This window comes from Petaurus breviceps, unplaced genomic scaffold (assembly GCF_028583685.1).
Source record: "Petaurus breviceps papuanus isolate PSGF00001 unplaced genomic scaffold, PetGlider_PUasm1.0 176, whole genome shotgun sequence".
In the NCBI taxonomy this organism is placed as follows: domain Eukaryota; kingdom Metazoa; phylum Chordata; class Mammalia; order Diprotodontia; family Petauridae; genus Petaurus; species Petaurus breviceps.
This window is the reverse complement of record NW_027185771.1, coordinates 12,980,384-13,004,461: the sequence shown is the minus strand read 5'-3', so window position 1 is coordinate 13,004,461 and position 24,078 is coordinate 12,980,384. Positions and strand designations below refer to the sequence as shown.

The 24,078-nt window shown below is 40.8% G+C and overlaps 1 protein-coding gene across 1 annotated transcript in view; it reads left to right on the top strand.

Annotated features, from left to right (window-relative positions):
• The window catches only part of CRISPLD2 (cysteine rich secretory protein LCCL domain containing 2), a 79,043-nt gene extending 55,342 nt beyond the window's left edge, over nucleotides 1–23,701 (top strand). The window contains exons 14-15 of the mRNA XM_069085636.1: nucleotides 11,052–11,185; nucleotides 20,888–23,701. Coding sequence (XP_068941737.1) covers nucleotides 11,052–11,185; nucleotides 20,888–20,942 — 189 coding nt within the window. The 3' untranslated portion in view covers nucleotides 20,943–23,701. The remainder of the gene's footprint in view (nucleotides 1–11,051; nucleotides 11,186–20,887) is intronic.
• Nucleotides 23,702–24,078: the final 377 nt, after the last annotated feature.

The window sequence follows — 24,078 nt, the reverse complement described above, 5'->3', positions numbered from 1 at the left end:
ATCAATCTCCCTGGGCTCTGTTTCTTCTTTTGTAAAATTATAGGGTTGGACTGAATGGCCTGTGTGGTGCCTTCCTGGTTGAAATCTATGATCTTATGATTATTTCCAACTCTGTTCTTATTAATCAGATGCATATAGCAGTGTGTAGCGTTTAATACAATAATTGGGTTGAATTTTTGTAAGTCAATTCCATTTCTCCATTGACTTATATTTTATAATTTCATGTTTTCTTTTTCTTCATTTCTGAAGAAGATTTCATTGGCTACATCTTCTAGTGCATCAGTTTTGTTTTCCTTTATCATGATCCCCTGGTAAAGCAGTTACATTTATAAGGAAACCCAGGAGAGCTCAGGGTTCACCCAAGATTCCTGGGGTGGGACTTCTAGTAAGTAACAAGAATGTTTAAAGTTAATATTTTTCAATGTATTTCAGATTTATATGAAATAAGTACTTGCCTGAAAAAAACTTTAAGTTCCTCTGAGAAATGGGCATAAATGAGGGGTGGCCAAGTAGCACAGCGATTAAAAGCACCGGCTCCAGTGTTGGGATGACCTGGGGATCGAATCCCGGGCTCAGACACTTAGCACCCACCCAGAAACACCTGGCCGTGTAACCTTGAGCAAGTTACTTAACCCCAATTGCTTAGGGGCGGCCAGGTGGCTCTGCGAGTAGGAGCATTGGCTCCAGTGTTGGGATGACCTGGGGATCAAATCTGGGCTCAGATACTCAGCACCACACCCAGAGATGACTGGCTGTGTAACCTTGAGCAAGTTGCTTAACCCCGATTGCTTTAAAAAAAGAAAAAAAGACGAGCGGCTAGGTGGCCCAGTGAATAGAGCACCAGCCCTGGAGTCAGGAGGACCTGAGTTCAAATCCGGCCTCAGACACTTAACACAAAAACTAGCCGTGTGACCTTGGGCAAGTCACTTAACCCCAATCGCCCTCCAAAAAAAAAGAAATGGGTATAAATGAATAATAATACATAATTAAAATAATAACAATTTAATAGTTCAAGAAAATTATTAAATAAGAATTTAATAATTAAAAATAAATAAATAAATTTATTTAATTTTAAATTAGTTAATAATAATATAAGACAACAAATGAACAATGAATAAATTCCTTTGAGGAATAGATTAATTAGGCATCATATTAGAGCCATTTTTAAAAAATTGGAAATACTGTTAAACTAGCTGTGAATATCTCTCCCAACAACAAAGGATGGAAAAACTAGTATAAAGATTGCTTCTGGAATATAGTTAGGTAGGGAGGGGACTCTATTCCTTACTCTTATTTCTTCCTTCCTTCCTTCCTTCCTTCCTTTCTCTCTTTCTCTCTTGCAATCGGGGTAAAGTCATACAGCTAGTAAGTGTCAAGTGTCTGAGGCCATATTTGAACTCAGGTCTTCTTTATTCCAGGCCCAGTAGTCCATCTACTTTTGCCATCTTGGATGAGGAAATGCTGCATATTGGGTCCTCCTGCAGCATTTGAGCATGAGCTTTTTTGAGAAGCACAGTTTTGTGTTACAGATGATTTATTCCAAGAAACCATTTGGTTATAATAGAAGGATCACTGGGCTTAGATTCAGGAGAAATCTGGCACCTATTAGCTGTGCAACAATAAGCAAGTTGCTAAATTTCACTGAGCATAAGTTTTCCCATCTGTAAAATGAGGATAGTAATATTTATAGTACCTTCCTAATAGGCTTATTTTGGGGTTCAAATGAGATAATATGTATAAAGTGGTTTTTAATTAATTTTTTTCAATTAACATGCAATTATTCCCTTCCCACAAACACTGAAAAAAGAAAAACAAAACCTTTGTAACAAATATATACATATATATATATGAATTAAACAAAACAAATTTGCTTATTGACCATATTCAGAAATAAATATCATATTCTACATATTTGTACATCACTTCTCTGTCAGGACATAGGTAGCTTGATTTGTCATCATGAGGATGGGCAGCTAGGATGTACAATGGTTAGTGCTGGACCTAGAGTTAGGTAAAGCTGAATTCAGCTTCTGCCTCAATTCATTCTAAGCTATATGAGCTTGAACAAGTCCTTTAACCTCTGTTTGCCTCACTTTCCTCATCTGTAAAGTGGGGATGATAATAACACCCTGGGGGGCAGCTAGGTGGCTCATTGAATAGAGCACTGGCCCTGGAGTCAGGAGGACCTGAGTTCAAATTCGGCCTCAGACACTTAACACAAAACTAGCCGTGTGACTTTGGGCAAGTCACTTAACCCCAATTGCCCTCCAAAAAAAAAATAAAAAATAATAACACCTAGGGTTGTTGTGAGAATCAAATGAGATAATATTTGTAAAGTAAGCTTTTACAAACCTTAAAGCACTATGCAAATGCTAACTGTTTTGGAATTGTGGTTGATCACTGCATTGATTAGCATTGAGTCCTTTCAAATTGTTTGCTTTTACAATGCTGTTGATGGGATATTAATTTTTCTCCTGGTTCTGCTCACTTCATTTTGCATCAGTTCATACAAGTGTTTGCAGGATTTTCTGCAGCCATCCCCTTCATTATTTCTGACAGCGCAGTAGTATTCTATCACATTTCATATACTCTAATTTGTTCAGCCTTTCCCCAGATGGAGAATACTTTGTAAACCTTGGAGTGCAATGTATAAAAACATCTGCTCTTACTACTTGGCAGCTGCAGCAGCTACTCAAGATGGCACACAGGCTGGTCACTCCCTGTCTCTGAAGCCAGATGAGCCCCCAGTTAGTCTGAAGTCCCAGCTCTCAAAACAAGCCATTGAATATGTGCCTTGGCAGGTCTGGCCTTCCCAGGGCCTGTGACAGAAATGTAATTGTAGGTTAAATATTTAGAAAACAAAACTCCTGGACACTGAGGGCTGCTTAGGAAAGGGGAGTGGGGGAAAGTTACTGAATAGAGTTGTAGAATCTCTTTCCACAGACATTTCTAAGAATAGGATAAATATTCATTTGTCTAGTATAATTTAACAGTGAGCCATAAGGGATAGAGTCTTGGGTTTAGAATTGGGAAGAGTTCAAATCCTACCACTGACAGCTTCTAGTTAGGTGACCCAGGCAAGTCACAGATGACTGCCTAGGCCTTGAGGGGATTGAACAGATGGCCCCTGAGCATCCTTTAATTCTAGATCTATGACCCCATCATCATTCTATGATCAGAGGAAGTTAGATATTCAAACATGGAAAGTGCTGGGCTTGGGGTCCACTCTGCTAAGTTAGAGAAGGGCTGTCTCTCATATTGGGAAATCCACCATGTTGATGAAATGACGTATCCTTCCCTTATTCAAATGCTGTAGGACTAGTTATCTGGGCAGCTAGGTGGTGCAGTGGATACAATGCCAGCCCTGGAGTCAGGAAGATTTGAGTTCGATATAGTCTAAGAAACTGACTAGCTGGGCAGTTAAACCTTCTCGCCTCAGTTTCTTCATCTGTCAAATGAGTTAGAGAAGGAAATGGCAAACTACTTTAGTATCTCTGTTAAGAAGGTTGTGAAGGGGCTCTGAAGAGTCAGACATGACTGAAACAATTGAACAACACTATTCCCAGAAGCAGAGCTATATAGATCATCCCCATAGCTTAGCTTTATAGGGTCATGTATAGTCTATAAAATACATCATTCTGATTTCTTTTCTTACAATATCATTGCAAGATGGGTAGTTCAGGTTTTATCAGGTGAGGAAACTAATGCCCAGCAAGAGACTATGAATTAAGGAAGGTCATACATCAGGTAAGTGGCAGAGGTACAATTCAACCTCATGTCATAGGATTGTTTGTCTAAAGCAGGAAAGGACTAAAGAGGCATCAACATTCATTCTGCCTTCCTCATTTTGCAAACTGAGGCTTAATAAAGGATAAGTGACTCAGAGAACATCAGATAGGTCACCAGTGTCAGAGCTGGGATTTGAACCCAAGTTTTCACCCTGCAGTGGGGGCAGCCAGGTAGTACAGTAGGTAGAGCTCCAGACCTGGAGTCAGGAAGACTTGAGTTCATATTTGACTTCAGGTCTGTGTGACCCTGGGCAAGTCACTTCAACTTGCTTGCCTCATTTGTAACCTGAGCTGGAGAAGGAAATGGTAAACCATAAAACTCCAGTTGCCAAGAAAACCCTAAATGGGGTCACAAAGAGTTAGATATGACTGAAAAATGACTGAACATCTGACTGCCGAGTCAGTGCTCTCTTTCACGTCTCGACTCTAAATCCAGCTTTCCCCATGACATAGAGCTGGCTCAGCAAACCTGTTGTCTTTTCGGCTCTGGCTATGAAGCCCCCAGGGACAGACCTATGCATTCAGGGAGGTTGAGTCCTTTGAGTTTAGAAAAAATTAATGTAATTCGGTTTGTATTTTTTTTAACTTCTTTGTTTTTTAAAGATGGGAGAGGTAGAAGGCTGAAAAATTTGGTCTCTAGCCATCAGAGAGGTTCTAACTCAAGAAGAAGATGAATGAAAATCATTTTGACCTTAGTAGAACAGGAAAGGGAGGGAAGAGATTGAAAAGCTCTTTGAATTCGTGATTAAACCCCAGGTCCCTGGAGCGGTGACAGAGCAAACAGACTTTCAGTGGACTGAGGACTGAGTCCAACGTTTTTTCTTGTAGGCGGGGAAGTGGAAAGAGGCAGGCAGGTGGTTGGATCTCTGGTAGCTTTGTGGATCTGGGCTAAACCTCCCCTCAATGACTCCAGTAAGGGAGCAGAGCCATATAACAAAGCGGCCCCACAGTTAGGCCAAGGGCACGATGCAGGGAGGGTTGAAAACCCATCACCCTCTGATTTATGCTGTCTCTGTTTATTAGGAGAAGCACGTTCCTGTCTCTGGTTTGGGACATTTCAGGGGCATAGAGTTGGACTTATAATCTTGTCTGGCGCTAGAGCGGAAGGGACCTTGAATCTAGAGCTTGGATCTAGAGTTTTCCTCAGAAAACATCTAGAGCCCAGAGATTCTTCAACTTTCTTGTATCTTTAGCCGTCTGGCAAAGTCTATGGACCCCTTCCCAGAATAATGTTTTTAAATGCATAACGTAAAATACAAAGGAAGCCAATTCTTTGAAACATAGCTCTCAAAATATTTTTTCAGAAAAAAAAAAAAAAAAGCTCATGGACTCCAAGTTAAGAAACCCCAATTCCAACCCAAATTTTACAGATGAGGAAACTGAGGCTCATGGAGTGAAGGGACTTGCCCAAGGTTTCCTTGGTAGCAGGTAGGATTTGAACTCTGATTCTCTAACTGCAGACTGAGTGTTCCTTCCACTGCCTCTAGTGAGGGGAGTTCATCCACAGGGTGTATCATGCCAGTTGGGGGAGAACAGGGGCTCTTGATCTGGGATTTTCTCTTTGGATGCTCCCTCAAAGAGAGCTGCTTGCGTGATAAAAGGTCCCATTTGTAGTCAACTCCTTTGCCTCTGTTTAGTTTTGTATCCCACGGTTTCTGGGGGTTTGGTTAGTGTGGTGGCTGCTTTTGTGGAGGGACTTAAGTCACTCCAAGGCATCACTGAAATCTGGAGAATGACTTTAGGGCATAGGTCATTCCGAAGCTGTGCTGAGGACACACGTTTATGTAGAACAAGGATCCCAATAGCTGGTGAAATGACAACGAGTCCTGGCCAATGGCTGGGACGATGTTGTCATGAACCCGGTAATGAGACAGCGAAGTCCTGTGGCGGCTGCTTTGGATTCCTGGACTTCTCAAGGGCCTCTGGGCAAATCTTAAGAGAAACATGATGAAGGAAGAAAGAAGTTGCACACTCCAACAGAAAATTATTAGATTGAAGAAACAAAGTCAGTTTTTAAGCAGCTAAGTGACAAAGTGACTAGAGCTGGACCTAGAATTAGGAAGACCTGAGTTCACATCTGAATACAGACAGTGGCTAGCTGTGTGATCCTGGACAAGTCACTTAAGTCTTGTGTGACTCAGTTTCCTCATCTGTAAAATGGGGATAATAATAGCACCTGCCTAATTCCCTGGGTTGTTATGAGGATAAGATGATATATTTGTAAAGTACTATGAAATGCTAGCTATCATCAGTATTGTTATTATTAGCTGGGTTTAGGGAACTGACAGATCAGTTAAAAATAGAAAAGAGACATACTTTTTGTATGTATAGAGACTAGGTATCATAGAACAATAAGAAATTGCTTACTCCCTTACTCCTGTTCCACTCCTAAGAGAAAAAAAAGGCAACTTTTGAATTCCTAGGAATTTTATTCCTCATTTTTGTAAGGTGAGACCTCCACAATGTCCCAGTCCCATCTGAAAGGCTCTTTCTGACTAGATCCGTGGTTGGGGGGAGGGGAGGTGCAGCCAAATTGGGTGATCTGTCTTCTAGCCCCAGTTCTACCTTTCACTAACTGTATGACTTTGTATGTATGTATGTATGTATGACTTTGGCTAAATCACCATCCTCTCTGTATTTTTTCTCCTCTGTAAAATGGGAGGCTTGGACTGGGTGACCTCCAAGGTGCCAACTAGTTGTAAAATACTAGGCTTAGATACATAATCCCATGCCTGTGGATGATTAGTACCATATCCCTTTGTTTAAATCATTGCCAGTGTAAATGCTGTTAATTCTGATGGAATACTTCTAACCTGAAGTAGCAAACGTGAATTTCCTTGTTTTTATTATCTCTCTGTCTCTGTCTCTGTCTCTCTCTCCCTCATCACTCCTTTCCTCTCTTCTCCTTCCTCCTTCTCTCCCTCTTTTTTTATATACACATTTATATGTATATAGATAGACCACATCTACATATATGTGCATATATATCTGTGTCTTGTATGTACCTAGCTATTTGCATATTGTTTCCTTCCATTGAACTGTAAGCTTCCTGAGGACAGGGACTGTATTTTGCCCTTAGGAATCATCAGGGTTAAGTGACTTGCCCAAGGTCACACAGCTAGTTAAGTGTCAAGTGTCTGAGACTGAGTTTGAACTCAGGTCCTTCTGACTCCAGGGCTGGTTCTCTATTCACTGTGCCACCCAGCCGCCCCATCAGGGATATTTCAGTATCATTTGGACAATTAATATTTTTTTGCATCTTCGTCAAAGGCTGGCTCTTTCCTAGACAAAGGAGGGTTCTTGTATCCTCTGAAGATGGCAGGAGAGGAGATTAAGCTGTTTTGTACCAAGAGGGATTTCTGTTGGTGTGTAAGAGACGCAAGAGAAATAAGAAAAACTTGATTGTGTGGCAAGTGATGTTGGGCAGTCTTTGCTCTCTGCTGATTTTAAAGATAGCATTTTATCTGCCTGCATTCCAAGTGATGGGTTAGAGACCCATCCAAAGATTCTGCAGCACAAAAGTACTTCAGTGAATGACCACATATTTAGACATCAGTGTTGAGTCAGATGCAAAGCACGACCTGTACCTTTCACAAAAGCCATGCAAGAGGAAGGGTGTGGAAGGAAGGAAGGGAGAAAGAGGAAGGGAGCTCTTTACCCAACCCCAGTGTATCAGTGTATGCCATGAATGGTGCCATCCCCTAAGAGGGGAAGATGTGCTTTTGGGTGTGATGTTGAATCATCTCATGACAGGGCTGGCTGGGAAGAGGGAAAATGAACAGTTCATCAATGTTCAGGAACCCTCAGGGGGTGGGAGGGCAGGGGAACACCTCCTTGGGCGTGAAATGAAAAGCACTTCATCTCTTGGCAGAACTCAGTAATTCATTCCCAATGGGAGGAATTTCCAGGAGCTGGGAGTTTGCAATTAGCTTGATTTTTATCACTGGTGTAATGACACCCCACTGATGATTCCTAAGGTAGTAACTCTGGGAAATGTTATCTAAGCAACTGGACCCGTGGAGACAAAAATGTTAGACCAGCCTTGTAAATAAGAACAGATCTCTTTGCAATCCTGGAAATGATGGACTATTGCAGGGGGAAGGACCCCAGAGGGATATAGTCCATTTTGTTGGTGTTGTTTAGTCGTGTCTGACTCTTCGTGACCCCACTTGGGGTCTTCTTGGCAAAGATACTGGAGTGGTCTGCCATTTCCTTCTCCAGCTCATTTGACAGATGAGGAAACTGAGGCAAACAGGGTTAGGTGACTTGTCCAGGGTCACACAGCTAGTAAGGGTCTAAGGCCTGATTTAAATTCAGGAAAATGAGTCTTCCTGACTCCACTGAGCCATCAAATCCTCCCCCCTTTCTTTTTCCATATGAGGAAAGTGAGGTCAGGAAGGAAAGTGAAGATCCCTCAGCTAGCTAGTGACAAAAACCAGGACAAGAACCTAGGTCTCCTGACCCCCAGTCTAGTCCCACACAAGATTTCAGTTACCAGGATTGCCTATTCTCATTCACATGTATCTGAGAGTAACTTTTAGTCCATTCATGGTGATGAGGAGACACAATAATTGTCTTGAAGTGCTGGAAAGGACAGTCATGGGTCTAGGTTAGACCTGATGCTGTCCTTGGTCCCCAAAGGCAGAAATAGGAATAATGGGGAGGAGACTCGATGTCATTATGGTCAGGGCTACGCCCAGGTGGCACAAGCTGCTTCGGGTGGCACAAGGCTACAACGGGAGCCTAGGCTGGACGAAATCTCGCCAGAGATGTGGTAGGAGTTCCTGTTCAGTTACAGATTAGAATAGATGACCTCTCAGACAGATTCCAACTCCAAACTCTACCTCTTTGAGTTAGACCTCAATCCATTGTTTTAGTTGTTCATGAAGATGTTAACACATGGTTAAAAGCAATCAATCAGTCTACACGTATTAAGCATCAATTGTATACCAGGCACTGTGCTAAGTACCTCAAAAAGAGGCAAAAGACAGTTTCTGTCTTCAAAAACTCATAATCTAATGGGGGAGACAAAAGACCATAAAAGACCACGGGATCACAGGATTTAGTTTGGAAAAGACATTTGCCTTTAAGTTCTCATAGCTAACATTTCTATAGTGCTTTAAGGTTTGAAAAGTGCATATGGCATCCTTGGTACATATGTCATCCTCACAACAGCCCTGTGAGGTAAGTCCTATTATTATCCCCATTTTACATGTGAGGAAACTGAGGCTGAGCCAGGAAGTTTCTGGGGTAGGTTTCAAACCCAGGTCTTCATGACAGAAGCCCCAGAACTGTGTCCATTACACCAATGCTACTGGTCTTATTCAAGAGAAGGGATCTGTCTCCTCGATGGTGAGTCCCCATTCTCTCTCAACAGAAATCTTCCATCTTGAAGAAAAAAATGATAGTGTGGGCGGGAAGCCAGTTCTTTGTGATGAAGCACTTTATTGTGCTCTCAGTACAATAACAGCCTGTTCCCAGAGTGGATTTTTGGTTTGGAGTGATGAGGGAGTGATTATCCATCCGGCTGCTCTGACAGCCAGAATGGAAAGAAAGGAGGGAGGAAGGACCCACGCTTTGGGGTATATTGCAGCATTGGAATAGGGAACGGGGTCTGGAAAAAAATAACTTTAAATTGATATTTTGGAAAAATCCCTCAAGGACAGCTTAATTTCACACATTAACTCCTGAGATTTATAGATTTCCCATTGCCTTCAAAAGTCTGTGTGAAGCAAGCCTTCCAGACGAAACGTTCTCTTGCAGTGTTGATCATAAGAAGCAAAATCAAATTGGCCATTAAGAGCCGCCAAACCAAGAATGAGGCAAACCCAAGTAGTAAATACATATGAGACTGGGGAAGCCTACCAGGATCAACTAGGAAGGACAGAGAGGCTACATAAACAACCTTTGAAACTTGCAAAGTTTGACACATTAACTCTGAATGAACACTTTTCCCTGGGCAAATCACTTTGCCTCTCTGCCTTGGTTTCCTCACCTGTAAAAAATGGGGATGATTGTAGCACCTGTCTCATAGAATTCTTGTAAGGACCAAACACGATAATATTTGCAAAGTGCTTAAGAATATTTGTTTTTATATGTAATTGGGAAAAAATTTAAATACTAAATTAAAAAAAAGAAAATCTTAATTTACTTCTTTGTAATAATAGCAGTTTGACGGTTGGGTTCCAAGTTCAGTCTATTTTGATGCTTAGTTTTCATGTTTCAGAGCCAAAAAGATACCACACACTGATTTCTAGATCCAAATGGAGAAGTTCATCATTGGCTATGCTTACTTACTAAATCATGCTGCTCAGGGCTCATTCCCCATCCCTGGATTATGCAAAGGCTTATGTTGATATTCTTGCTGGTCATTTCTAAGTAATTTCTGGGTTTTCTCTTAGACTCCCTCAGCCTTCACTTTGGCAACCACTGCTCTAGAAAACCAGAGAAGCAGAGAATCTGCAACTTTTAGTGAGAGAAGGGGCCTATGTTCCTTGTATATAATGAGATGCTTAATATAGATTTGTTTGAATTTTATTTAAATAAATTTCCTCAATAATAATAATAATGATAATGATATATTATAACTTACAAATCTACTGATATTCTCTCATTTGACCTTCATTGCAAACCTGTGGGGTAGAGAGGTCAAGAAGATATTATTCCTATTTAACTGATGAAGGAACTAAGGTTTTAAGGAGTCAAACTGCAAACCATTATTCCTGGAGAAGACCAATCTTGTTCATTTTTGTTCTTTTTATGAGTGAGGAAAATGAGGCCTCAAGAAAGGGACAACATGGCAATAGTGGGAAGAACACTGTGTTGAGTCATTCAGATTGTGACTTTGTCTGCATCTGTGGCCTTGGGAAACCACTTCTCATCTTGGGTCCTCAGTTTCCTCATCTGTAAAATGAAAGGGGTCAGCTCACCTCTAAATCTATGATTCTAAGTAAGGTCCCTTGCCTAAGAGCATGCAAGTTATAAGTAATAGGGCTGGGGTTTGAGCCCAGGTTTTCCAGTCCTAGTCTAGACCTCTCTCACTATTCGGTGCTATTACTAGAGTCCAGGTTTCCTGATGTACTATCCAGGGCATGTTCCACAGCAATATACCGATGGTGTTGAAATATCTGATACAGCAGTCATCGAGTCCACAAGGATTTTCTGGGCTCCCACTAAGGGCAAGGCAGTGTCTTTGACACTGAATTTGAAATACCTTTTTGGAGAAATGTCACATCCCTGAAATAATCCCATGTACTCTTGCAGACTTCGAGCATCTGCAGGACCGCAGTGCACGCTGGAGTTATCAAAGATGAAACTGGGGGATATGTGGACGTGATGCCTGTAGATAAAAAGAAGATTTATGTCGGTTCGCTCAGGAATGGGGTTCAGTCTGAAAGGTAGGAGCACACTCTTCCTTCTTGTGGAACATTAGTGGGGCATTACCTGTCTGCACCGGCCTGGAAATGGGACCCGAGCCCAAGAGGTTGAGCAGATTGTTACTTTGGAGTCTCCTGGTTTCTCCTGGCCCCCCATTTCCATTGGGCCACATGTTTGTCTAACACAAGACACTTCCCTGGGCTTTGTTCCAGCAAAGTATTTTACTCTATTGATAGTCGAATCTTCCCTGGAAGCCGGCCTGGAAGTGGATTAAAACAAGCTTTAGGCTGTTGACTCATTTCTTTCAGGCTCACTTCCATGCTTTTAAATTTTGGGGAAATGAGCCCAGTATGTGGGCCTGGCAGGGACCTTAGGGGTCATCTAGTCATTTTTCGGATGAGGAGAGCACAGAGACCCGCAAGGTTAAATGATTTCCCCAAGGTCATGTAGGTGGAAATGAGCACAATTGGGAGGGCAAGAGTCTTGACTTATGTTTGAATTTATCAAACTGGGCTAGCTGGTAGTAGGAGCTATTGCTGTCAGCTGGGTCTGTACCATGTGGTGTAGGGGAAAGAAGGGTGGTCTGGGGAGCACATATTTGGGTTTGAGTCCCAATCCTACCCAGCTTGGAGCTGTTAATGGCACATGAGTAGAGCCCTGGGCCTGGAGGCAGGAAGAGCCGGGTTCAAATTCAGCTTCAGACACTTATGGAACCTTTGTTTACCTCATTTTTCTCATCTGTAAAATGGGCATAACAATAGCACCTATATCCTAGGGTTATTGGGAAGATCAAATGAGATGATAATTATAAAGAGCTTAGGATAATGACTGGCACATAGTAGATCCTATATCAATGTTCACTATTACTACTACTACTACTGCTGCTGCTGCTACTGCTACTACTGCTACTACTACTACCACTATTATAACTACTATTACCACTACTACTGCTGCTACTACTACTACTACTGCTACTGCTACTACTACTACTATTGCTACTGCTACCATCATGAAGACTTATTTACTTATTGGTCATGAAAGTTGGGAAATCAGTACATCTCTCTGGGTCTTAGTTTCCTCATCTGTAAAATAGGGGGACAGTAGTTCCAGTCTCTTTTTTTGGGGGGGTACAGTCCTGTGATTTCATTTGGCCCAGGGAATTCTGAATATGAGAACTCCCTTCTCTAACTCAGATTGTAACTTAGTCTTTGAGAGCTTTTTGGGGCATCAGGTTGCTGAATGACGTGCCTGTAGTCACATAGATCATTTGTGTCAGAGACAGAAGGACTTAAAATCAAGTCTTTCTGACTCCGAGATTAGCCCTCTGTTTATTATACCATTCTGGCATCATCATCGTCACCACCACCACCATCATCATCACCATCACCATCACCATCATCATCACATAATTGTTATTATATATTAATAACATATAAGTAATATCAATATATTAACTGCCAGTGGGTGATTAATTATTACATAATTAATTATATAATTATTTGCAGTTAATATAATCAATTCTTATCAGATAATTAACAATTAGTGTCAATTACTAAATTATATTATAGATATGTTATTCCTTCAATATTAGTAATTAAACATTGATATAATGTTAATTTTAATTATTAATATCAATAACAGCCAGTATTTATATAGAACTTTAATGTTTGCAAACATTTTACATAAGTTTCTTATTGGGTCCTATGACACAGGTGGTATTATTATCTCCATCTTACAGATGAGCAGATTGAGCTTCAGAAAAGTGATGTGTCTTTCCCGGGATCACTTAGCTAGTGAGAGTCAGGACTGGAACTTAGGTCTTCCTGCCCCTAAGTCTGGTGCTCTCCCCACTGTGCCACGTGCTGGCACGTACACGCATCCTATAATTGAAGGCTATCATTGTTTTTGTTACCAGATATGCCTCTTTCTTTTTTAACATCATAACCTTCATTTGGAAATGCTTGATGAAGGGAAATTCCATTGACTTAACAGGCGGGAAATGAGGCAGCTGATTAAGTAGAATTTCCTGTCTAGTGGAAAAAGAAATCCCAAGATACCAATTCTTGGAAGGCTTTTTTTTTCCCCTTTAAGAGAAGACAGTGTTTTGGGGAGAGATTACTTGGGTTACACTTTGTTCTCTTTGTCTGCCTCAACTTGCATGAGTATTATATTTGCCACCCAATTGGGCAGAAAATAGCAGTTTGTTAGGAGAAGGCTATTAGCAGAGTACCCAAGGAGGGAGGGGAATTTAAGCATCTCCTTTACCCAGCCTTACCAGCTTGGTGCCAGGGAGCTTGGCAGAAGATGAAGGGGTGAGGTTCCCTGACCTCATTTTCAAGAAGTTTACAGTTTACCGGAGAGAGGCTTGTTATTATTATTCTTATTATAATAATCATTATTATTAGATTCCTTTACATTTAGAAAGTACTTTATGTATACTTTACAAAGCACTTTATCTCATCTGATCATCACAAAGAGTCTAGTAAAGTAGTTCTCAAAGTAGCTCTCAAAGACTAAGTTATAATCAAGTTGCCAATCTGAGTTAGCGAAGGGAGTTCTCCTATTCATCTCTATTTTACAGATGAGTAAATTGAGACTGAAGGAAGTTAAGACTTGCCCAAGATCACCCAGTTAGGAAATCTCTGAGTGTGCTTGGGAACTCTAGTCTTCCCAGCTCCCAAGTCTACCATCTTTCCCACTGTGCCACCTAATTGAGATGGATCCCCTGTTGGGAATTTGTGGAAGGCCATGGACCCGAGGGAATATTTGCACAGATAAGATCACAGGTGCATTTGAGTCCTGAGGTGGCTTTGCTGCCCTCTTTCTTTGGGTCTTAGATGTGGTATGATGGGTCTCTTCCATAAAACTAGATTACTTCAAGTTGAGCACAAGCTGTGTTCTAGGAAAGGCATTCTATTTGTATTTAGAGGACCTAGGCTGGCCCACCAGCCCTGCCACCTGTTAAATGTGTGACTTTGGGCAAGAAGCATCATGTCTCTTGGCCGTGGTCTCCTCTTCTGCTGAATGGGGAAAGTATTACTCTGCTAGCTCATTCTCAGGGTTGCTATGAAAAAATCCCTTGGTGATGAACAGTGTTGTAATTTTCCAAAAGCTCAACAGCTCCAACCAGTTGTCAAGAGAAATGATTCCTCCTCCCTCCCCCCCACTTGCTAGGCTTTAGGCATACGTTCCCAGATCCTTGCTTTTCATAGTAAGAGGACATAGAGGAAAGAGTGTTGTACTGAGAGTCAGGAACCCTGGGTTCTGATCCCTGGTGGTCCATCAGACAGCTGTGGAACCTTGGATAAATCACTCCACCTTTCCAGGCCTCAGTTACCCTGGGAATTGGCTTGGAAATATTTCTCAGCCCTTTGTTCCCAGAATGGTAGGATTCCCAGTAAGTCCATTTTGAAAGAGAAAGCTACACAGTCAATGATCCTAAGATTTCTGTAAAATTAGAAGGTTGGACGAGATGATGAGAGGAACTCACATTTTGCTTAATGCTTTTGGGGTTTTTTTCTTAATTATCATACTATGAAATATGCAGTATAAGCATTATCCCCATTTTAGAGATTACAGACAAAGAATAATGCATTTGGGAAAGCTACAAAACCAATTAGATTTGGAGTGGCAACAATAAACTCTTTGTTCTGACTTTCTTACTCAACAAAAATATATCTTTAGAAAACAAAATTCTTGCAATTAAGTGTTTATAACCAAAAGACAATTAAGGTTAAAACAAGTCAAAATTAATTTCACTGCTCATTATCGATTTCCCTTCTTTTTGTACGTGTTGCCACTTGTAGGCATAATGATAATAGCAGTAAATGAGTGTTATTATCAGTGGCTTACAGAAGGCCCATCCACTCTGGTCATTGGAGAGCTCACTCCTACCAGATTCATTATGTGATTCCCAAAATGAAAATGACTTTCAAAAAAGGGAGTTCTAGGAGCTGTCTGAGAGACAGCCCAGTGTGCCCTTGGGCCATATAAGTTTGAGAAATGGAGAAGGGAATTGAGATGCAAGGAAATGAATTAATAAAATTAATTTTAAAATTATTAATAATATATAACATGTATATATGTATATGCACACACACATATATACACACACACACATACATACATACATACATACATACACATAATATGTATGTAACAGAGCCTTAGATTGAATGCTGGCCCTCTGAGCCCAAATCAAACGCATTTGCCACTATGCAAAAAATATTCTTCCTGCCATCTTTGGAATTTCTGTAACTCCTGGTGTAAGGGAGAGACCTAGTTGTTTTTAACAATGGTCAACATTTGCAAGAAATTGTTCCTTGAAAAACTGTTTCCAAAATGAGGTTGCTTTGATAACAGAGCCAATGTTAGGACTATTAGATGAAATGTATTTTCAGTCTTTTTTTTTTTTTAAGGATTCCCTAAGTTAAAAAGTACAATTTTATTTTTACCGGGACATACACAGGCTTAGAGAACTCTCATGGGAGGAATTTATGTCCTTGTTGGCAGCAGAGTAAATGTTTTTCAGGATGGGTCCCTGCCCTGGGGCCTCCATTCCCACCATCTGGGAATTGGCTTGGAAATATTTCTCAGCCCTTTGTTCCCAGAATGGTAGGATTCCTGGTAGGTCCATTTTGGAAGAGAAAGAGAGAGACACAGTCAATGATTCTAAGATTTCTCTATTGACTTCTCTCCTGAAGTCCTGTGAGATGACCATTCCTTTGTCATGGTCCCCTACAAGGGGATCAGACTGTGGTCATTTTGTTTTTCAAAATCCAGAGGGTTCAAGTGACACTGTATTAGAATCATAGATAGAATCCAAGACATTTTTTAAAAGTTGAAAGGAATCTTAAGGATCAGATAACTCAAAGGTTCTTAACTTTTTGTGTTTCTTGTAGTCTTTCAACATAGTCTGGTGAAGCTTGTAGACCTCTTCTCAGAGTCATATTTTTAAATGCATACAATACAGAGAATTACAAAAGAAACCAATTATATCGAATGCAGTCATTGCAATTTTCTTTTGAAAGTTCAGTCCCCAGTTTAAGAATCCCAGATCTATTAAACTCCTTGTTTTTTCCAATGTCTCCCCCTACCACTCTCAATCTCATTTTTTAGAGGAAGAAATTGAATCCTAAAGAAATACCAACTACCTGTTGGTCAATCTCTACTTGGATGTCCCATGGACAACAAAACTTGTCCAAAGCACAATTTCTTATTATTATCTTCCCCCCCCCCACTCCCACTGCCATTTCCAATTTGCCAATCTTCCAACCTCCCTTCTTTCTGTTGAGGGAGTCCTCACCCATTCAGTCACATATTTTCCATCTCCTCTTTAATTTTTCTACCCTGCTCTTCTGGCACACAATTAATTGTCAATTGTGTCCATTCCACCTCCATAACATTTCTTGCCCCCATCCACTTCATATGCAGTCATGCAAAACATATTTGCACATTAGTCATGTTATGAAAGAAAACATAGACCAAAAACAAAAACCCCAGGGAAAATAAAGAAATTTTTTAAAAAAGGTATGCTTGGATCTGTAATCAGACCCCATCAGTTCTTTCTCTGGAGGAGGATAGAATTTTTCATCATAAGTCCTTCAGAACTGTCTTAGTTCATTGTCTTGCTGAGAATAGCTAAGTCATTCACAATTGATCATTGTACAATATTACTGTCACTGTGTACAATGGAGAAACCTCTTCTGATCCCTCTCCATGGTTGATAGCCGCTCCTTCCTAAAATACCCTTTGAAAGTAATTTCAAGAAGAGAGAGTAATAATAGTTAGTGGGGGTTAAGGAAATGAGGTAGCCTTTTAGTTTTGTCTGGAAGGAAGTTGTGAGTTTCTAGAATGAGAGTTAAGAAAGAAAGAGTGCAGACATGTGGGCCCACGTAAAGGCACAGTGTCAGGAGATGGAGGGGAAGCGTCTAGCAGGGGCATTTTGTGTGGAATACAGAGTATGGAACATGAAAAGGTAGGTAGGAGCAGATTCTAAGGCCTTAAATTCCAGGCTGACTTTGAATTTTAGCCTAGAGGCAACAGTTAAGGCATGGAAGAATTTTGAGTAAGGGGGTGAAGTGGTCAGATCTGCATCCCTCCTGTTACCAAATCACAGCAAACAATGGGCAGCCCCAATGACTTGGCATTTCCAGTGAATCCTTAAAATGTTTTGACATTTGTCAAATTGAGAATTTCGGGCTCCTGAGGGAGAATGATGAAGTTTAGATCTTTGGGCATTTCAGAAAGTTAGGTGGGGGTATTTATTTTTTCCATAAGACTCTGAGGGATTTTTTTCTCCCTGAAGTTGGGTTTGGGAGGGTAAGAAGAAAGGAGAATCCTGAGTAAGTCAGCAGAGCAGTGACTACCCTTGTTCCAGAAAAATTTGGAGGGGAGGGGCTGCAGCCAGAGTCCCCTCCTTTACTGGCAGCAAGGCCGAAGGGCTAGCCACAGATTAAGTGTGTGTCAGAGAGCACCGTTCTTGGATCTTGGCTTCACCTTGGATTTCAATCACATTGTGTACTCCAGTCTGATGTATTAAAAAGTTCACTTCCAGGGTAGCCAAAAGCATGAAGCTGGGCTGAAGGCAGGGGTGGGGAAAGGAGAAGGCAGATAGGAGATGGGTAGAAGCTGCAGATAGCAGGTTTTCTCATAGAATTATAGAATAGGAAAGAGAGGAAGTGACTTGTACCATCATAGGATTTGGAGCTAGAATGGTCTCCAGACAGAGGCTAACGTGGGCTGCCCAGAACCGGAAGGAGTTGGTGAATAGATTTCAGGTGCTTTGTGAATGTGTCTATGGCATTTGGTTGCTTTTTTTTTTTTCCAGTGGGTTCCTTTGCAATGCTATGTGTTTTATTTTATGCAAACCTGATTCTGAGAGGAGAGTCCATAAGTTTTACCAATCTAGTGAAGGAGTCCAAGACACAAAAAAAGATGAAAAAACCCTGATCTAAACCAACTCCATCATTTTATTAATGAGGAAACTGAGACTTAAGGGTGGAATGACTTAAAGCATCATGGGATTTACAGCTAGATGAGACCTCAGAGACCATCTGGTCAGATCCTTTCATGTTACAGGTGGGCAGAGTGAAGCTGCCCAGAGAGGCAAAGGGGCTGATTCAAGGTCACAGTGCTGAGATTCAAACTCAAGACCTCTGGTTTTTCCCTTATTCCCAGCAAGGTGTTCAAGGGAAGGCTGGCTAACAGCCCATTGGGAATGCCGTAGGGGGTTCTTATTCAGGTATGGGCTGGACCAGATAGCCCCTGAGACTTCTTTCTGCTCTGAGAGTCTGTGCCTCCAAATCCGGGGCTCTTGCCAGGACTGGACTGGAATCCAGCTTTCTAGTTTCTTAGACCAAGACTCATGATTCCAGCACACTGCCTCTGTCACTTCAGAATTCATTTGAGAATCGATTCCTTGTCCTTTGCTTGCCTTCTGCACTGATGGCTTGGTGACCCATCATTAGAGCAGCCTTTTCTAGCCACTGCAGATGTAGTTGCCAACCAGGCTGCCTGGCGCTACCCAGTTTGACAGTGATGAGTACCAGGCGAAGAGAGAAGCTGGCAAGGACTCCACAGCCTGAGGGAGACTGAAGGAGAGGGGGCCACAGAATGTCCAGCCGACTTCTGGCCACCAGACTTGTTTTCAGCTTAGAGTCCTATCAAAGTATTAAGTTAAAAGAAAATAACTTAATGAGCCTGACCTAGATTCAAACCCTGAAGCATTCACAAAGCGCATTAAATCTGCCAGCTGCTCCTTCAAGCATGCTTGCTTCTCCCTCTCTCTCTCCCTCTCTCCTCCTCCCTTTCCCTCTTCCCCTCTCCCTCTTTCTTCCCCTCTCTCTCCCTCTTCTTCTCCTTCCTCTCTCCTCTTTCTTCCCCTTTCCCCTCTCTCTCCCCCTCCCTCCCTCCTTTCTCCTTTCTCTCTTTTTCCTCTCTGTGATCTCTTTCTCTCTCTCTGTCTCTGTCTCTTCTCTCTTTCTCCCCACCAGCTACAAACAAAGCATCCCATAGAACAGAACAGTTCATTGGGCTTCCATAATAGAAAGAAAATTCACATTAATGACACAGGTAACCTCTACAGAAACTCTCAAGCAGCTGACTGTGCTAAAGACTGTAGATGAAAGCACAGTGAGTCTCCCTATAGATTGCTGTAGTTCCCTTTTTCAAAGGGATATTCTCATGCTAAAGTGAACTATGACGTGGTAAAGAGAACGTGGATTTAGAATTGGGACATGTGGGTTGAAATCCCAACTAATCTACTTCATGTGTGACACTGGGCAAGCCTTCGATTTGCTCATTGGTGGAGGGTGTGAAGGAGGATTAAATGGCCTCCAAGGTCTCTTCTGGCTGAAGGAACTCATGCTTCTTATAAACTCTTCTGTTCCAGTTGAACAATCCCACTGCTAGAGCCATGCTATAGCACAAGGTCTTTCTGTTGCAAGCTGCTTTTGCTCTGATCTGGCTTATCCACCCTTTCCAGATGAAGCATTCTTTGGTGAATGTAAAGCACTCTCAATGTGTGCTACTGTTGTTTCTTATGGACAGATCTGCTCATACCAATCTATGGCTCAAAGCTAATCTTTAGGGGCTTCTTATTTCCCAATAAGGTCCAACATTCCTAACCTGGCATTAAAGACTCTTCACAATATGGCCCCAATCTTCATTTCATGCTTCTCCTCTCTAGATGTACTCCTTCCAGCCAGAGTGGGTTATTCACCCTTTTCCATAGGTCCCCATCAGTAGTGCCCCACTTTTTTCCTGTACAGTTTGCTATATATGGAAGACTTTATTATTGACTTTGTTTCTGACTATAGAAATTCTACCCAGTTTCAAGGGCTACTTTAAATGCCATAAATACTACCTCTTCGGCGATCCCCTTCCATTACCTATGTTCCCAGTTCCCTTTTTTTTTTTTTTTTAATCTGGGTAACTGAGGTCTAGAACAGAAAAGTGATTTATCCAAAGTCACATAGCTGGTTGTTAGTATATCAGGACTCTTGTACTTCTCAATGGTATTTGTGACCATTCACAGGTTCATAGATCTGGGATTATAAGGGAACCCAGAAGTCAGTCCCTCATTTTACAGGCTTAGTGATCCACAGCAGAGGCGTCAAAGGTATGAAAAAATGCTTTATATCCAGAAAATGACACGTAGTTGGATGGATAGTCCATTGAGTTTGTGTGTGTGTGTGTTTGTATAATCATATATAATGGATGGGACCTGCTTATGGATAATAATCAGGGCTTGTTAATGATACACACACACACACAAACTCAATGGGTTGTCCAGAGTTAAATAGTAGAAAGGAAGTGAACTCCAATGCATTTGGGAAATTGTGCACCATCCTCAATGATCCCAAGCTGCTCATGGACACAAAAATCCATCTTTCAATCAGTCAATCCACATTTATTAAATGCCAACCATGTGCCAGAAACTGTGCTAAGTGCTGGGGATACGGAAACAGAGAAAAGACAGTCTCTGCCCTTAAGGAGCTTGAAATCTAATTAAAATGCCGGCATTCACTCTGTGCCTCTCTTCTGGTCATGCCATTTTTATTTTGTTTTGTAGTTATTGAATTAAGCTACCTGCAGGCTTGGAACCATATCTTCCTTTTCCTTTCTGTCTCTCCCAACATAGTGCATTGAAAATAAGTTCTGTATAAGTGACTGGGTAATGAACTGAGGGTCAGTAACTCAATTCTTGTATTATTTTGCAGTTTGCGGACCCCTCGAGATGGGAAGGCTTTCCGGATCTTTGCAGTGAAACAGTAAACTTCCAGAGCCAGGAAAGAAGGGATCTTCTTCATGAGAGTGCTACCATTTTGTTTTTGTTTTTGTTTGTTTTGATTTTTTTTTTTTTTTATAAATTGTGAGTGTTGGAAAATTTCCTTGTAATGGCCTTTGATGTGACATCCAGGCTGAATGAACCCTCCCTTTCCCATTCATCACCTTGGGAGAGAGCAGCCCCTCATCTCCATTGGGGAGCAGCATTGTTCAGCGAGGCTCTCAGAGACAGGCCATCTTTGACCAGAGGCAGGTGTGCAGAGACCCACTGCCCAAAGCCCTGCTGCCATAACACGCAGGGGACAAATGGCTGCCTGAGATGAACGAGAGATTTTTCTAAAAAGCCATTCTGATATGTGTGTGTATGCGTGTGTGTAGAGAGGGAGGGCTTCAGACTCTTCAGAGAAGAAAAAGACTTTGACTGTAAAGTACTCAGTTACAGAATGGTTTGGGAGAAAGGTATGTTAGGTGATGGGCGTGTAGAATTTAGTCAAGAGGGAAGGATGGTAGAAGATGTAAAAATAAATAAAAACCATCCTTAATAATAAAAAAAAAACATGGGTTTAATGTTTGCTGGTCAGACAATTTATAGGAAATGAAAGGACTGGGGGAGGGGGGGAAATCGAAAATGAGGGAATGAATCTCCTGTCCTGGCACATCTCCAAGTTAATGGGCCCCAACTGGTCATTGTTTTTTTTAATATACACAGCAGTGCTGGTTTTATCTAAGCAGCAACTCATAAGATTAATGTTTTAGTCATTCATAGCACCTGTTCTTTAATCCCAATTTCTTGTGTAGTTTGGGGACTCATGGGCTACAGTCTTTACTGTTAGCCCATATGATATGCCAGACTATAAGTTTTTATTGTTTGTGCGTCCTTGCTTTAAAGTGAATTTTTATTTAATCCTTATTCCATAGAAAAGGTTAAAAACATGCCCAGTGTTGTGTATGTATGAGTATATGTGTGTGTGTGTATATAATAAACACATGCATACATTCCAGATACCCACACATACATATAACACCATTGTTAGGGTGTAAAAATTCCCTTTTAAGAATTTCTTAAAGTATGACCTATTTTTTTTCCTTCTTAAATATTACTGAGATTGGCTCCCTTCAAGCCCAGCACTCTTCCTAGGTGCACATGTTTCTCTGTGGTTAGCAAGATTTGGAGAGGGATGACTTTGTGGTTCTGAAGCTGCCCTTAGGTTTAATGACAAACGTAGAATGTAACACATGAGTATCGTTTCTCTTCCTGTTATTGTGGAACTGTAGCTTCCAAATGTTCCAAGGCTCCAAAGAGTCCTGTGTTGTTTGGGTCATGCTCTTTTTTTTTAAACCTCAGTCCATCATGAGCTTGTAACAAAACTGCATAATAAAGATACACATGTTAGAAATTCATTTTTCTAGGATGGTAAAAGATTGACCTTTTTTTTCCCCCAAATATTGTTTTCAAATTTAATTTTGTTTTCCATGGAGTAAGTTCTGAGACAGGGACCTAGCATCAAATTAAAAATCTAAGCTGGTTTGCACATTACCAAGAAGTTAAGTGTAGGAGGTCTATCCATCTTGGGAATAAGAGAGGCAAAATTACATTATTGCATGCCGATTTACTACAGCATTTGAATATAGGTAGATGTTAGCTTTAGATAGCAAGAAAGCAATTAACCTTGTAGCTAGACAGATGCTAAAAATTAGTTGGAACATATTTTGCTTAACTAAGTGCCTTCTTGGAGTTATTCATAGGCATCTGCGTGAAAAATTTCATTATCCTAATATCCATGTGTTCATTCGTCCATTCAACATTTATTAAGCACTTACTGTATGCAAGGCGTAGTGCTAGACACTTTCGTTTTGTATGAAGGGTGCCAAGTATCTGGATATTTGGCAGCCTCTGGATGCCTGAGGTCGAGATGACAGAATTGTTTACTTTTTTAATGAGATATTTATGGTTGTGTCACACAAGTCAGTCCTTAGTTTGGTAAATAACATGGTAACAGTCCAGTGAAACCTGGGTGTATTTCACCAGGAAGCATCTTGCTATTAAGTAGATATCAGAAAACCTTTTCATATATGTCAGTGTATTGTATGCCCCATTTGAACACAAAGTACTGGTGCTCTATAAAAATCATAACTTCAGCCCTTCTAACAGTATAAAATCAACTTGACCAGAACCAGAGCTCTCTGGTTTGATTTTTTTCCCCTTTTTGTTCATCACCTGTGTATTTTTAAACTGGAATAATTTTCATTTGTATTCAATGATCTTTTTAATTGAGAGCATATCACAATTTAACCATAAGCCCACTGGAAAAGTACCATCTGTAAATCCATGTTTTGTATTGGGCCATACATTGTTATTAGAAATTGATGTCTAATATTATAGGAAACAAAAATAGATTTGGGTTATTTCATGTCTCCTGTTTCCCAAATTAAATGCTTATCATTGTCTTGGATTGTCGAGTTTCACCTTGTTCTTAAATCTGTATTGTGTTTAATAATATTATCTGCAGGCCACCTCTACCTGCAGTTTATATATGTGCTTTTTTCTATGAAAAATGATATATTTTTACTATTTCCTATGTACAAAAGTTTATTGTAAATTTTGTGTGTGTGTGCTTTGCATGAACAAGGGGCCATATTTTGTTTTTGTTTTTTTAAATTCTAGCTGTTTCCTAAAGTTTCTGTAAAATATCATTTTTGAGAAGTTTGGACAATTTGTGAAATAAAAAAAATGTTAAACCCCAAAAGAGCCCTCCTAGTTATTTGATTTTTCCTAATAATAAGGACAGCGTGGTTTCATAGGAAGAACAATGGACTTAGGCAGAAGTCCTAGCCTGGCTACATGAGGCCCATGAATAAGTCAGTTTATAGGGTCTCATTTGTCTTATCTCCATCAGCATCTGTGTGGAAAAAAACTTCCTTATCCTGATTTTCATTTGTTGACTCCACATTTATAAACCCTCAGTCTTTGTGAAGTGACTTTGTGGGATTTTTGAAAGAGGTACATTAACTGTGAGCTTTTATTGCCCTTACCTGTAACTAGATGTGAGTGCCTTGCAAATCTGGGTTATTATTGGGTATTATGGTTTAAAAAAAGGTGGGGGGAGCAGTGAGTTACACAGTG